Source organism: Tachypleus tridentatus, chromosome 11, assembly GCF_004210375.1.
Source record: "Tachypleus tridentatus isolate NWPU-2018 chromosome 11, ASM421037v1, whole genome shotgun sequence".
Classification (NCBI taxonomy): Eukaryota; Metazoa; Arthropoda; class Merostomata; order Xiphosura; family Limulidae; genus Tachypleus; species Tachypleus tridentatus.
The window spans coordinates 77,291,196-77,307,794 of record NC_134835.1 but is presented as its reverse complement, the minus strand read 5'-3'; the positions used below and the strand labels follow the sequence as shown (position 1 = coordinate 77,307,794).

Below are 16,599 nucleotides of genomic sequence, written 5' to 3'. Positions count from 1 at the left end.
ATTGCAACAACTTTGTCAAAGTATTGTTCGTAGAATGCTGAATGATTTTCAAACCAGTAAAACAGTTGCTCTGACATAGGGACAAAGAAGACCATCACCTACAACACAAGTAGGTCAGAATCATTGTCATCAATTCAATAAGGTGTCCACAGCCACAACCATATGACATTTTAATTTATATAATTAAAAATAGACTTCACAATGCTTATCTTCATGCTTAAATGTAGAGAATCCATATTCAGATTTAACCCCATTTTCATACAATAAAATTATGCATTTGGCACTGATAACAAAAGTATGATATATCTAGTCATCAGCATTAATGAATACTCCTATGAAACAGTCTTACTAATGCCACAAACTATATGAACTTCATCCTTCTAGTTTTTGTGCTGCCATATATGCTGCTACAATTAATTCCCCACCATTCTATATTGGTTAAAACACTCCTTGAAAAAAAAAAAAGATTGACCAATTGGAATAGTCTTTATGTTCACTAGACTTCAATCTCATTCAGCATGCACGAGATGCTCTTTAATACTATGTTACCTCCAAACAAATGGCTCCAGGCACAAAAGTTGCTCTGGAAACAACAACAACAAAAAAAAAGAACAGTCAACACGGTAACCTCAGGACCTTATTAACACTACTTTTAAGAATGCAACTTTAGTGTCAGGCTGATGTTACTGTTCACGATGACCATACTCTATATTAAAGGAAAATATTATGAAATGTACTGAATAAAAATTATCTTCACCAAATATTCTTTTACAAGAGTAAACTGAATGACTAATCATCTACACTTTAAATCATGCAATGAGTCATCAAATGCTTTCTGCATAAAAATTAATAAAAAGGAAGAAAGAAATTACTTTATAGCACTGGTTTTTGTCATGGGTAAAGTAATTTTAATTCCAGTTGCCCTTCAACTGTTTTTTGCAGTATATACCACTGATTGCATCATCTAAGAAACAAGCAGTTTAAACAGATAAATAGGTTATTTATTTCAGATTTTCTCTTTGGTTTGTAGTGATATTATCACATAGAAACAGTATCACTCAAATGACCTGAACCTTAAGTGTGTGTTCCTTATTTCAATGGCTCTAGGAAACTTATGTATTGTGCTTTTGTATGTATTCCTGTGGGTAAGAATTTTTCTTAAAAGACTCGTCAATTTTTTTTTAAGTCTCCTTCCATCCCTTCTTCATTACAAACTTCATCATTCTTATGGGGATAAACAATAACTACACCTCTCTTTACTGCAGGGAGAGGACATAAACAGAAATATTGGTTACTATTTTTCCATCCTTGATATGAAATGATGGTATCTGGAAATAGCAAACTTCTATCTGGTATGGCATATGTAAATGTACATTTTATTAACATATGGACTATATTCACAAACTTGTGGAAACTAGTAAGTTATCCTAAATTAATGTTCCATTACTCTAAATACATCATCTATGAATCTGTAATAGAAAAATGGGCCTATATCCCTTCTGTTTTCCAAGAAGTAAGAGTATTCACTTCAAGTGTATGGATACATACTCCAGCCAGAGGTACTATTACTTCATTCCCTTAATTTTTTTATAACATTCTCCATTAAATCTTGCATATTCATTACCAGACATAAACCTCAGAGCTTATTTTAACTAACTGAAAATTTTAAAATTTCTATGTAATATTTATCTTTTCTTATCATGGTCATAACACAATCCACTCCTTCTTCTGTTAGGATACTAGAAGATAACTGAACTACATCCATTGTAAACAAAATAGAATTATCAATATGAAGGTATGAGCTATCACATAACTATTCAAGAAAATGATGTATACTTTCAATATGAGCAGAGACAAGGTTCAGTAATTGGTCAAGAGCCTACCGAAAACCCATTATATACTTTCCATCAAAAATCTCAGGGGTAACTCAAACATATGCTCTTTAGGATGGTCACACAATTCAGGGACTTGAGTGATATACAGTTTTAAACTGTTCACTATTATTGTTTTTCTATTCCTTCTTTCAAGAATTCATATTAGGCTAATTTAGTTACATTGTATTGACCATGTTAGCTAAAATCTCAAATTTTTATTTAAAAAAACTTTGTCTTATTCTGTTTTTATAATTTACTGATAACAACACATTGCTCTTTGACACATCATCATGAGCTCAGTCAATTAGACTTACCATGTAACCTATTTGTACTTGTTCAACATCTTTATAACTTTGATACTACTAACTTTCAATATATTGTGTATATCTTAACAAAAGTTGGCAGTCTTTCAGTAAACCTTATACATTTTCACATACTAAAATCATACTTTTTAGTGAAGTATTTTCAATAAACTAAAAACAAAAGTTTTGTCCTTAAATATACCAGGTATTTGTTTTGAATATTCCATATGTAAAGTGATTTCAATGTTAAGGTTAAAAATACTTTCTTCATCTCATAATTCATGTAATCTCTAAAATCTCCTAAATACATTTCAAATGATTGTTTTCGCTAAACTTTTACAGTTTATTCATTACTTTCTCTACCTTAATTCTATTTGACCAACCTCGTAACCACCAAAAAATAAATAAATACAAGCAAATTTAAATTACCCTTTATTTTCTTCCAAGAATGACCTAAAAGTTAACGACAAACTACTTTTGTTTATAATAAGTAGCTTTAAACTCATAACTTTATACATCTATTTATAATTAAATTTTATTCTTGAGTTACCTTTTGTACCATTATAAATTGTAAATTACTTGTGGAACATGCAGCTTATATTACGTTATCAAATTACCTTACTCACAAAATACTCCGAGCTGCTTGCATGTGGACCTAATGAAATATTATTATTGTTTATTTCACCTAATCTAACCTTAACTAACCTAAAGAGATCCATATTTTTACATTTTAGTTACTGTTATAATAATAAATAAAAAATAAAAATGAAAAGCAAGAAACAAGTTACTTATCTGAGTATTCTTTTAACTGTAGATGGCACTTAACCCTACTTTCTCATACTAATGGTAGTAGTGTATTAAATAATTTTTGTTTAATTAAATAATGCACCAAAAAAACCATATACAAAGAATGTGCAAATATCACACAATTTCATCTAATAATAACAGTTTTACTGGATTTCTAACTATGCAACAAGAGCTATTAAAAATTCATCCAAGCTAACTGTTACCTTTCCCATGGGAACAAAACATGTAATACAGGTGAAGTTAACAGTTATCTGCTATGAAAACAACATAATATGACACATCCTTTGGTAGATGAAATCCTTGGCTTTTTATTGGTTATAGTTAATATATATGTATAATTAAATGCAAGAGAGAATTATTAATACACCCTGAAAGAGAGAAAGTAACAAGTGGATAAAACAGAAGAATTAATTAAGTATTTACCCTATAGCTTTTGATATAGTCAGTGTACCTTCACAAAATTTGGTATATTCTTAGTGAAGATTAGAGGGTTTTTTTGCACAAAAAAAATCAGATTTTTTAATGAAAAATATTTACTAAAGATGTATTTGTGAAAATACCAAGTCTGCTTGGTTACTAGTCCAATTGTGAAGTTATTTTATGTTATGATTGAAAAAAATGTTCTTCTTTCCAAAAATCTCATATTATTTGTGTAATCTCTAAAACCTCCTTAATATATTTCAAACATTTGTTTTCAGTAAGACTTGATATTTTATGTTATTTTCTATGCCCTATGTGGGGTCTGCCAACTTACTCACCATGTAACCATGAAAAAAGGAAATAAATATAAATTGTTCTTTTCTTTGTGCTAGAACAACTTCATACTATAACACAAAAATACAAATGTTTTGTCTAAGTAGCTTAAGACTCATAATGTTATGTTATATGTGTGTGTGTGTGTATATATATATATATTTTTTATTATATTAACCTTCTAGTTGTGCCTAGCTAACATTACATAACTTACACTGAGAGCAGTACACATGCACTCATAATACGTATCCACTAATATAAAACTGACCTTTAGTCTTCCCTGTCTTGGCCGTGTTTTAGTGGACTAGTATTTTGTAATATACAGCCACATTTACATTGTTATACATTATATGTATGTATATATGCAGATTATTACTATTTAAAAATAAGTTACAAAACTTATTTTTCTTAAAAATATAGAACAATAAATAAAGAAGTAAAGCAAACAATTATCTGTTAGCTACGGCCTATAACATAGGTTGATAATCCTTTTAAAACTTTGCATGTGGAAGATATCAAAAAAATTATTTTTAGGTCTTATATATACAGTTAAATAACCAAAAAAATCACAAATAACCATACTAATACCATAGAATTCCACTGTAATTTATTAAGCTTAGTAACTAACTTAGTAACTGTAGTTAGGTCTTATAAAAAAAATGTGAAACTTCGAGCAAACTAAAGACATAACCCACCTCCTTAAAATCTTGGATTGAAAGAACAGGGTAGCCTTTTTTGGAAATTGAAATGTCTGCAAAAATCACTAGGAGGACATTCTGAGCTGTCAATTGGTTATTCAAATGCTATTTATTGTAGTAAGAAAATATAAGAGACCATTTTTAAAAATGGAAAGATGTGATTGGGGCCACAATTTTTGATTCAGTACATAAGCCATATTTCAGCAAAATAAAAGGATACGAGGTTCTGATTTTATATTCGAGGTTGTGAATATTGGTACTTGGAATTCTTAATTTACACAGAACTATAGACTTGGTATTTTGACATCACAAATATTTAATTTTAACCAGTGCCACATTCAACATACCACATGACTCAATAAAATCTACATTTATGTGGGTTCTTTTAATAGTAACTTTTAAATTATGAAATTTACTCTTATATTAAAGTTTGAATTATAATCTATGATTTGATTTGAAACTTATTGACATAAGTTCATAAATATAGTTTGATAAAATGTTGAATGAAAATGAACAAACTCGATGATATGACCTTTGATCTGAGACACATTGTGAAAGAATTAATTTTATAGTTACTGGAGGAGTGTTGCATAAAATTGAGAAGATACCTAGAGAAAATGTAGTAATATGTCGGTTGAATTTGAGAGTTATCTTCAAGAGATAAATGAGTGTTAAGTCCTTTCCTAAAACTAAGAATTCTTTCTTTTTACCAGACTCTTTAACTAAAATGTCACTATTACCTTTTATTTTATACAAATATTTTTTCTCCTGAGAGAATATATCGTGTTTCATTATGTAATTATGAAACTTTCTTAAAATGCTTGACACCTTCTCAGAAAGTTCTGTCATGGCATCTTCTTTTATATTTGTACTTTTACTGCTGGTGATTTAGGCAAGTTTGAAAGTGGGATGACTTATGATTGGTGTTTTTCTTGTTATTCTGATGAATCTGTCCTGCTTTTATTCTACTTTTTTTAGAGAACACTTTTTTCTTTGTAGTATTTCACTGAAGTAACAATGATAAAGTATCAAATTCTTCATCATCATCCAATCGAGTTAGAATTGAAAAGCATACTCCTTTATTGAGTAATTATTTGGTTACATAATTTAAGCAAATGTATTCTACTATTGTATTCCATCATTCAATAATTTAACATTTAGTTACACTGATTTGACTATATGAGTGTTTGTTAACTCAAGTTTCAAATTTATATTTAAGAATTTTGTCTTATTCCTGTTTTTCTACCTTACTGATAACAACACACTGCTCTTTAACTCTTTCAACATGAGCTTGATATATTTGACCAACCATCTGACCTTTTTGTATGTATTTAAAGTCTTTATAAATTTAACACTTCTAACTTTCAATATATTGTGTATATCTTTACCTACTTTGGTAATCTTTCAGTTAACATTATAAGTGACTCACATACAAACAATCACACTTTTCAGTGTAGTATTTTTAATAAAACAAAATGAAGAGTTGTCCATGGATTTAATGAGTATTTGTTTTGAGTAGTCCATGTGCAAAATGATCTTCATGTTAAGATTAAAAATACTTTTCGTCATCTCAAAAATCACAAATTTCCTTCGTGTAATCCCTAAAACTTTCTAAATATATTTCAAATGTTTTTTTAGTAAATCTTTATATTTTATCTATCATTTTCTATACCTTATCTCTAAACAGGATCGTTCAATTTCACCAATCTAGTGACCACTAAAAAAAATGTTAGAACATCTTCAAATTGTAACATGAAACTACATTTGTTGATCCTAAATACATCGTAACAGCATACATCTATTTATAATTAAATGTTATTGTTTTATTACCTTTTAACATGTCTAATACTATTTGTACCATCATAAAGTGTACATCAGATGCTATGTGGAAAAATAGAAGGGAGGAAAAGCAGAGGGTGTCAAAGAACTAAATATATCGACAACCTCAATAACTATGTCACCAAGAACTCAATGAGCAACATCGAGTTGATAAGGAGGATTGACAACAGAGAAGTCTGGCATGCCATGGTTGTTGATGTCTGCCACAGATTTGACACATGAAGAAGAAGAAAGTGTACATCATTTGAAAATGTGTGGCTCATGTTACACTATTCAGTTACATTACCCATGAGATGCTATGAGCTGCTTGTGTGCATGCATCATGAAACATTTTTATCATAGTATTATTATTATTTGTTTCACCTAATTTAATCTTAACTAACCTAAAAAGACCCTATGTTTACATTTTAATTACATTTATAATAATAAATAAAGAATAAAAACATGAAAAATAAGAAATAAAAACTTACCCAATCTTCTTTTTTTCCTTACTGTTTACTGTCAATGATACTTAAACCTATGTTTTTTATACTATGGTAGTAATCCACTAACATTTGTGTTTAATTAAGTATTGAAATTGACACTTACCTGTTCAGAACATAACATTATACAATATGTCATTTGATAGATGACAACCTTGACTTTCTATTGGTTATAGATGAAATATAATTAAATGTAAGATAGAATTATTAATAAATCCAAAAAGAGAGGATGTGATAGGTGGGTGTGGCAAGAAAGGTCTCATTTTCTATTTGATAGCTCTTTAACCAAACAAAATTGAAAGCTATGGTTAGTTGTCTGAGTAATGATGATTTTAAAGCAGGTAATTTACATTTAATTTCATACATTTTAGCAGGGTTATGTATAAAATAGAGAAGAGAAAATGTCACTGTAAAGCTAGGGAAAATTCAGAATTTTTTTAAATAATGTCTCATTGAATAAATAACTGAAAACTTTATCCTATTGAAATATGGATTATTAGATAAGATTTTATGCTATACTATTTGGTTTAACACAAACTAAAGTAATTAATAAAATTTTGAATGTAGGACAATAAAATTTTGTGTCATGCACAACAAAGGATGTCTGTGGCAATAAGGTTAGTTCTGTTTCAAAGTCCACATAACTTATGCTTTCAATCAAATTTAAATTTGTATCACAAATGTTTTCATGTTCCTTTTTCTTTTTAAACATGCAGTTTATAATGTCACTTCTTAAAAACACAAAACTTCCAGTCTGTTAATAACTTAAACGTTATTTTCAACATTTCTGTTAACTTGACTATATCCTAGGCCTTCCAAATTTAAGGCATATATTCTATAATCAAGGAGAAATCGTAACTGTGCTTTAGTTACCTTCAACCATAGAAATAAGAATGCACATCTGAATCCCATGTTACTGGGTTATTAAATAATAATCACAAAACTGAAGACTATAATTAGAGCAACAAGCCTATCTTCTAAATTAGTACAGAGAACAGGTACTTCTCTTAAATCTTTAATAACAAGTTCAGCATATAAAAAAAATGAATATTGTGTGTAAAAAATAAGGGTACAGCCATTAAATATAGACTAAATTGTCAGCATGATTGTAGGAATATTATTCACAGAGTAAACCATGGCAGACAATCTAGTACACAAAGAGAACTATGCTGACCATACATGATAAAATACCTTATTATGTCTGTGACATCCAAAACTGTAATATTAACAACACTAGCTCTCTGCATGTTAATAAAGAATGTAGAATGCCACAAGTAGATAACATATTATCAGATTTTAAGATTTTATGTAAAAGTCATTGTTTTCTTGGCCAAAAGATTAAAGGATTCATTTTAATAAATAAAAATAAACCAAAATATATAAATATATAGGCTGGATTTCAGTGTATAGGTGTTGATTGTATTGTTAGGATTGTAATAAGTTTAAATTTTGTTAACATCTCTATATGCTTTCAAAATAGTTAAAATACACTTTTTTGACACTAACATGTATGTATTGATATAACAGGATAAAAGTAAACATATTTATAAACTCACTTAAATATTTTAACAGTTTACCTGTTACTTTACACATTATTTACCACTGTTGGTTCAGTTTGTTTCAACAATTTAGAGTGAAGAGTGTTTAATATCATTTTTAATAAGATTTAAACATGCAGCAATGTTTGATTAACTGATGACAGTGTTCCAATTTAGTTTCAACTGGATTACTGAATGTGTAGGACATTGGCAGGTTCTGGCAAAGCTGTAACAGTGAAATAATGAGCTAATTCAGATACACTCTGCAGATATAAGTCATTACTTTATTTACATTTATAGAAATGGCTTGGAATTAACTCCACTTTTTGTTAAAAAAGTTAAAAATAATAGTTTAAAGTATGTTACCTTGATAGGGAACATTGTCACTTTTTCTGGGACATCAATGTTGTACCACACACATAAGTTTCCTCTGTTTTGGGCTACTACTACATCACTTCCAGGTATCCACTGAAATAAAAATCATGTTTAGAAACATGATTATAATCGTAGTTTAGAATCATTTTCATTCATCTTTTAACTTAGACTAAAAATATATGTTATAGCTAAATACAAATAGAGTAACATATGATATAAACTAGAAAATGTATGAAAGTAAAACATTAATATATCCACATGCAACATAAGCAAGGGATATAGTAACATGTAACAGCTAAATATATAACAAAAAACATAAATATATGTTATGTAAATTTTCAGAGTGAGTATAGCTTCACATACGATTATAAGATGTACATAACAGCTAAGCACAGAATAAGAAATTTATGAGTTTTGGTTATTATTTAATATATGGTAGAATCTTGATTAATGGACACCTTGAAACAACTGGCCCAGTATAATTAAAGGCAGACCTTATCAGTCTAACCAAAATAAATCTTGCAACAATGTGCATTGTGATATTCCAGACTATGGGCACTTCTGTCTCATTCTCTATGTGGACACTTGATTAGCCGCCCAATTAAAGTGTGCATATCATGACCTTTACGGAGTTATTTTCAAAAGTTTATTAAATAACTTTACAATTACTCATAACACTGTAATTTCTCAAAATCTTTGTTTCTCAAAGTATTTTTTATTTTAATAAAAATAACTAAAATTTATGCTTTTGTGAATAAAGAGTATTTACTTGTTGATGAATATGTTTGCTGAAAGAGAAGTAGAATCTTATAACTCTTGTGCCTGTACCTAGTATGCCTGTACAATATAGTGCTAAATCCTAAACATCCAATAAGGACAGCCAATATTCAAACACTTGCAATGTTTATTAGACTGGCTCTGAACCACATACTTATTACCCTGGGGAATTCACATTGTAAACACTGTAGGATACACAAGTTTCATATACTGTGTTCTCAAAGCAGGGAGTGAAGTTGGCTTATTTCTGTGCACCTGCTTTGTTGTTCTTCAGAGTACCATATTACGGTGTTACATATTTCTTTACTCTATTTATTTAGTGGTTTTACAGTATACACAAAATCACTGCTTACATATGTGCATGACTCATTTTTGATATTAAGAGCACTTTGCTACAGGGGGTATTTTGACACAGTAGTAAAAGTGCTCCTAACATCAAGGTTCTGTTAGAGTTCTGAAGTTTAAAACATGAATAATAAATATAAGTAATTCAAGATCTTTTATGATATTTATCAAAGTTGACATCAAAAGAACATGTTCTCCAACATAAATAACACTTCATCATGAATGTGTAACATAACAATCCTTAAAAAACATTATTTTCTGTTGTAAATGTAATATTAGTCCACATTCTGTAAAAGAGAAGTTTTTATATTCACATTTTACAACCATGGACATTCTCAAAGTACCAAGCACAAAATAATCCATTTTTAATTTAGCCAAACAAGTACAATATTTCTAGCATAAACTTTATATATAATAATGCTTCAGGTAATTTAAATGAAACACAAGATATACAATTTTTGATTAAATCTTTTCTTCAAATGTGTGTACATGCAAAATAAGAAAAAGATGACCATTACCTGAACAAATGTGCAGAAGTTTAACAAGGATGTTCTTTCTTCTGTCTCAATATCAACCAGGTTTAGCTGTGTTGAACATTTAAAAAGAGCTATTTTTTCCAATCATCCAATATACAGTATGCTAACATTTCAAGTACAGATAAGAATATTTAAACATGAAATTAAAACGATATTAACTACTAATCGTAAAAAAATAAAACAATGAAATTTTTTTTATTCTCACAATGGGAGATACTTTATTCAAGAGTAAGAATACACTGACTGTGAACGTTACCAAGTTTATTTCAAAAGTAATTTTTGATATTTCAGCACGGACTGCAAAGTTCTGATGTGCAGTAGCATAATATATTGTTGTTTTTTGTTTCAAGTTTCACAAACAAAAATTGTGTGATTCTGTAAGATTCGTATTTGTTGATTATTTTTGTAATTAAATGTTAAATGCTTGAGTAAGAGACACATCTTTTAGTAAAGTCAAAGTTAAGAAAGCTGAGTAGCATTCAAAGTGGTTAGTGAGTCAGAATATGTTCTTGGCATTACAAATTACACAGAGAAAGCAATTTATAAAAACAAATAACCTATTACAGAATCATATGAGAAATATACCTTTGTTAAATTTTTCTCTAAGTTCCACAATTGAGAACAAATAAATTGTAACCACAATTTTATTTCACAATTAATCTGTACATTATCTATTAATCTAAAAAAAAAACTCTTAAAAGTTCAATGTATAATAGCCTATTTTAACAGACTTTAGTAAAATTATAATCATTAAATCAAACACAAATTTATAACTCACTAAAGTATAACAAAAGGTCTTGGGCTCAGATCCTAGATAAGCCCCAAATTTGTTATATTACATATTATGATTGATCTCAGATGAGTCTCAAATTTATCAAGTTATGTATGTTACATATTATGATTTCAAGTAAACAGAAATTTTAATTTACAAGTTAATTGAATGTCAATATGTGTCAAATTTATCATATTTGCCAGCAAGATTGATAGACACAATTTTCTTTCTAGACACAAATATATTTTAATATTATGAACAATAATACAATTTATAATAATTGTTGTTACAAACAGTGACATTACCGAATCCTCTATCCAGTTTGGAACTGAATATTTTATCAACGATTCTAGGAGAACAAATTAATACTAATTGATATACAAAAGTTTTACAAACTTACAGTCTTTATTAAGTCCTCTATCTGATCTGGAACTGAATACTTTCTTGACAGTTCACACGAGATGCAAATTACTTTAGTGTTGATACACAGATACACTTCACTTGACAAGAATGCTAGCTACCTCTATTTTTCACATGTGAGATTTTTCCCAACAAAAATATATATCGTCCACTTAGAAATACTAATGTCTGAAGTTAATTCATTGAAGTTTGTAATATTCAAAATCTATAAATGTTTTCGATCAAATGTATGTATTGTTCTGATTATTAAGCATTTATCATAATTATAGCTTCCAAGGCTTATAGTATATTGACTGTAACAATCAAACAGTATTCTAACACTGTCTCTTGATGTGTTGATTTATAACCTTTATACAAAGTCATAGAATGTTCAGTTGACCTAACAATATTTGAAGATATGCTAGTTCTTTCATAAGACATATGACTCATTCTTACTCTCGAGAAGTTACAAATTTAGAGAACAGGTGGGACTTGTGCAATACACATTTAACACTATAAGTCACATACATTTCTAAATATATATTTAACTGAAATAAACCTTAATATTAAAATAAACATACATTAGTAGATCTGTCACAATAGCAATTAAAATTTCAAGGTAAAATATGAAGGAACATTAAATGTTTCTACATCTATACAAAGGTTTTTGGTTTTCAAGATCAAAGTAATTAAATTATACTATTTTATGGATTATTAAGTTTGATTTCTCAATGTATTGATAATTTATAATTTTAATTAAAATATTAATGGTTAATTTTATTGTCAGACACCATTGATCAAACTTAAAAACCAAAATCCAAAAATAAATCATTTATACATGACATTTATTAATCAGGCAATTTAAAACACAGTAAAAATAAAAATATTATTACACCCTTAAAACATTCTTTGATTACATAGTCTGTTGTAAAAGATAACACAAAATTGAATGTCCTCTTGAATGACATGTGCAGTAGAAAGTTTCATTTGAAATTATAGATGTTTTTTAAACACATATTACTAAAAAATACCAACACCACAAACTTTTGACATGACACATGGCTTTACAACCATGTAAAACATTATTATCCCTTAAAAACTATCTTAAACAATATTCTCTTATTTGTATCAAGTTTACCCACAAAATACAAAACTGGTACTTTGTATGACTGTATAGAAATATGTTAGTTTGTTAATCTATTATTAAAGTTTCAATGAATACATTTAATGGTTACTCACTCTCTGACATTTATCTCGGAATAGCAGCTTGTGTCCAGTCTCATTCATTTCAATCCAGTCAATTTTTGAATCATGACTAACTTGAGCTATAGGTAATCCAGTTAAAAGGTCAACTAGAATAAAAGAAAAGGCTTTATATTAACACACAAATACAATCTTTAAATAATATTAAAAATTTAACTTAAATAACAATTCTGTTATCCCTAAATTATGATTGACAACATTTACTACAACTATTGAACAAAAAATATGTTATACAAATAAGTTATTCATCTCAACTTACAATAATCAGATTTCAAATTACCACATATATAATGAATACTTACTAACTGAAATGGTTTTCAGGTCAATAAGATATGCCAATTTTTTATTGTCTCCAACTCCTCGCTGTTTTCTTTCATTAATGCGAACACTGTAATAAATAAGTTATAAGGAGTTGAATTTACTTCCCCAAACTTAAGGCAAGTCTGAGATCATATAGCTCCTCATCTGACAACATGCCATTTTAAGTGCAGAGTTTAAATAAAAATCACCAACTGCACTGTTGAATGGAGTCAATACACTAGAATTGCTGCTAAAACCAAAAATTATTTTTCTCATGAAGTGAAGAGCTCATTTATTTTTTGAAGTTGCTATAATTAATATTAATTTCTGATTACAGCAAGTTACCTATTCCAATTGAAATTAAAAACCCTATCGAACCTATAAACACTAGTTGTTAGCTTCAAGTTCTCTCATAGATTTAGTAATCACTGACCAGTGTCAGGCCATTAACCCTTTCATGACACTTTTGGTATAAAATACAAGTCGGTATACTCATTTACACATTTCAAGTATTTATACTATAACTTTTAATGTTGTGTGTGTGTATGCTTTCTTACAGCACAGTCACATAAGGCTATCTGCTGAGTCCACCAATGTTGTAAATGTATCTTCACAAAATTTGGTGGACTTTTAGTTGTGATCACAACAATTTTGTACATGAAAAAAAAAAACAGATTTTTTTAATGAAGTTTTTTACTAAAGATCTGTTTGTGAAAATATCAAAACTGTTTTGTTACTTGTACAAGTGCAAAGTGATTTTTCATGTTATGATTAAAAACTATTCTTCATGTCAAATATTGCAAATATTATTTGGTTGATCTCTAAATCCTCCTAAATACATTTGAAACATCTGTTTTGCATCAAACATTATATTTTGTCAGTATTTTCTCTACACTAACTATAAGGGGTCTGTTAATTTGACTGACCTCATAACCACCATAAAAAAAAAGAGGAAATGAATATAAATTATGCTTTTTTCTTATTCTAGAATGACTACAAATTATAACATAAAAACATAAATGTTTAGACTTAAAACAGCTTAAACCTTGTAACATTATATATACATATACACATTGATCTTCCCATCCTGCCTGGGGTACCAGAATTTACAATGACATGCACTCATTTTACTCTGTGTTAGAATTTCAAACTTGCCTTTACAAAGTGGCCAGTCTTGGCTTCGTTTTAATGGACTAGTATTTTGTAAAATACAGTCAGGTTTCATTTATAATATGTTATTATTTACATGTCTTATTTAATTATGTCTTAAAATATAGAACAGTAAATAAAGAGGTAAAGCCAACAATTATTTCTTCTAGTTTTGCCCATGATTGCATAGCTTTTGACCTGTGACCCATAGAAATAGAGTTAAATGGCTCTAATGGGGTAATTTTAGAATAATCTGACATCTAAAATAAATCACTAAAAAATGTTTCCATTTCACTGTTGATCTGAGTAACACAATTGGTGAAAATATTTTATATTTTCACCTTTCAGTAAATACACATTTGACTGAAGAAATGATTTAAAAAAAATATGTTTGAACACTCAAGGTCACATGTAATATTTTTAGAGTAACAGCAATATATATATATCATAATTATCTTCTGACACTTCACACATTGTAATTAATAACATGTATTAAAAGCTTTAAACAGTTGAGTGCTTTTTTTTTTACTTTTCACACATAATCACTTCAAAATCTATGGCAAATTCTTAAACATTATTTTTACTTTTTAATTTGCTTTATCTGATTTAAATGTTAATATATAATTATCTAAGTTTACCTAATTATTAATAATAATTTTATACTTTCTATAATGAACATGTTACACTGATGTTGCAACATTACACAATTGTCCATTCAATAACTTTGTTTATCAAAAAAACACTATTATTTTCATAAAGCACCCCCTTAACCAGCAATAATATGATTGTTAATGTACCTGAGAAGATGAGGATTTATAAACTCAGTTCTTACTGATCCCAGGATCTCATTATTTCCATACTCCACTAATGTTAGTTCTCCAGCATTGAATATTATACACACCTATAGAGAATTAATTAAACACAAAAATACTTAAACTTTATAATGTTATTATGATACAAGAAAAAGTTAACCAAACAAAAAAAACTAAAAAGATGTAAGGCATTTATTGTAATAAAAGAACTAAATTAGGTGATTAAATAGTTCATGCTTTATCTTATGGAATGTTCAATGTACAAGTTTTCATTCATCAGAATGTAAAGCCTTACAATAAAATTTAATTAGCAAATCACTTTTTTTTAATGTTTACGTACATACTCAGTGTAGTAAAACCAAATGCCTATCATATGAACACATTATATTTATCATGATAAAATTATATAAACAAATGTTATTTAATCTAACTTCATTAATTCCCTATAATTTTTAACCAATCCCAAAAAATGACATTTTAAAGTTTTCCAAGACATTGTTAAGCAATATTTAAATATCAGGCTGGAGAAGACTAAAATGAAACAACTGACAGGAAACAATACTTAAAAGTACCCTTACAAATATTACTTATACAATAAGTTTTCATGGATTCACAAATTAGAAATGCTTATAAAAAACATAACCTCAGTAACAGACTGATGTGTAATTGTCTAATTAGGAAATTCTTTGGACAAAAATATTATTAAACAATTAACTTTTTTAACTAAACGACTAATAATGAAATGCTATTCTTTTATCTAGTATTATTGTGAATACCATGGACTTAGTTAATTACTTCATTACTAAAGAGTAATTGTCTGCTCATATACACAAACTTACATTTTCATTTTCAAAAAAAAACTTCTCATTTCCTCCCATGCCTTGCCAGGGTACCTTAAAAACAATTAGATTTTAATATATAATAAAAAAGTATCTTACCATGTAAAAATGATATCCTATCAAACACATTACAAAATACAAAAGAAAAAAAAACGTTACTCAAATATCTTATTTTACCAGGCTTAATATTCTAAGAATTTATGATTGAAAGTAAAGAATAAAAGATAACAATGTCAACCACACTATATCTGTTGTATCCAATGTTGGCAAAGCCCAATACCAGAGTTCATCAGGATGGCTGAGATATGACAAACATAGTAGTGGTGGTGACATTTTTGTATTATCAAATTGCATAAACAACCATTATGGTGTGAGCTAGATTGAGCTGGTGAAGCGTAAGTTTTGTGAATTTAATTTATGTTACTTATAAATAAGAAATAGGGTAATAATGAATAACACATTATTATAAATTTCCATTGTTACAAACTCCACATTAAACAATATACTAGAAAATTTAAACATTAAAGTACACTACATTACAGATATATTCTATTACACAATTTCACAAACAAAAATATTATTTTCTGTTTTGTTATTTCACTCTTTTTTTCTGGCTCTGTCTTTTATATACATCTTAATTATTCAGATTTGTACTTTCAGTTACATAATCTTCATGGTTATTTAACTATAGAATATTTTGGGTTTCTAAAATTAAAACTGAACTAAAAAAAAAGGAACT

General features: G+C 28.1%; 1 protein-coding gene across 3 annotated transcripts in view; it reads right to left on the bottom strand.

Moving 5' to 3' along the window:
- Oseg2 (intraflagellar transport protein Oseg2) overlaps nt 1–16,599 on the bottom strand; it is a 124,257-nt gene that overhangs the window by 65,973 nt on the left and 41,685 nt on the right. For all 3 annotated transcript variants that reach the window (XM_076468095.1, XM_076468093.1, XM_076468094.1), the window contains exons 12-17: nt 15,861–15,914; nt 15,007–15,110; nt 13,063–13,148; nt 12,737–12,849; nt 10,309–10,374; nt 8,660–8,761 (exon numbers count right to left, since the gene is read on the bottom strand). In XM_076468095.1, the coding sequence (XP_076324210.1) occupies nt 8,660–8,761; nt 10,309–10,374; nt 12,737–12,849; nt 13,063–13,148; nt 15,007–15,110; nt 15,861–15,914 (525 nt within the window). The remainder of the gene's footprint in view (nt 1–8,659; nt 8,762–10,308; nt 10,375–12,736; nt 12,850–13,062; nt 13,149–15,006; nt 15,111–15,860; nt 15,915–16,599) is intronic.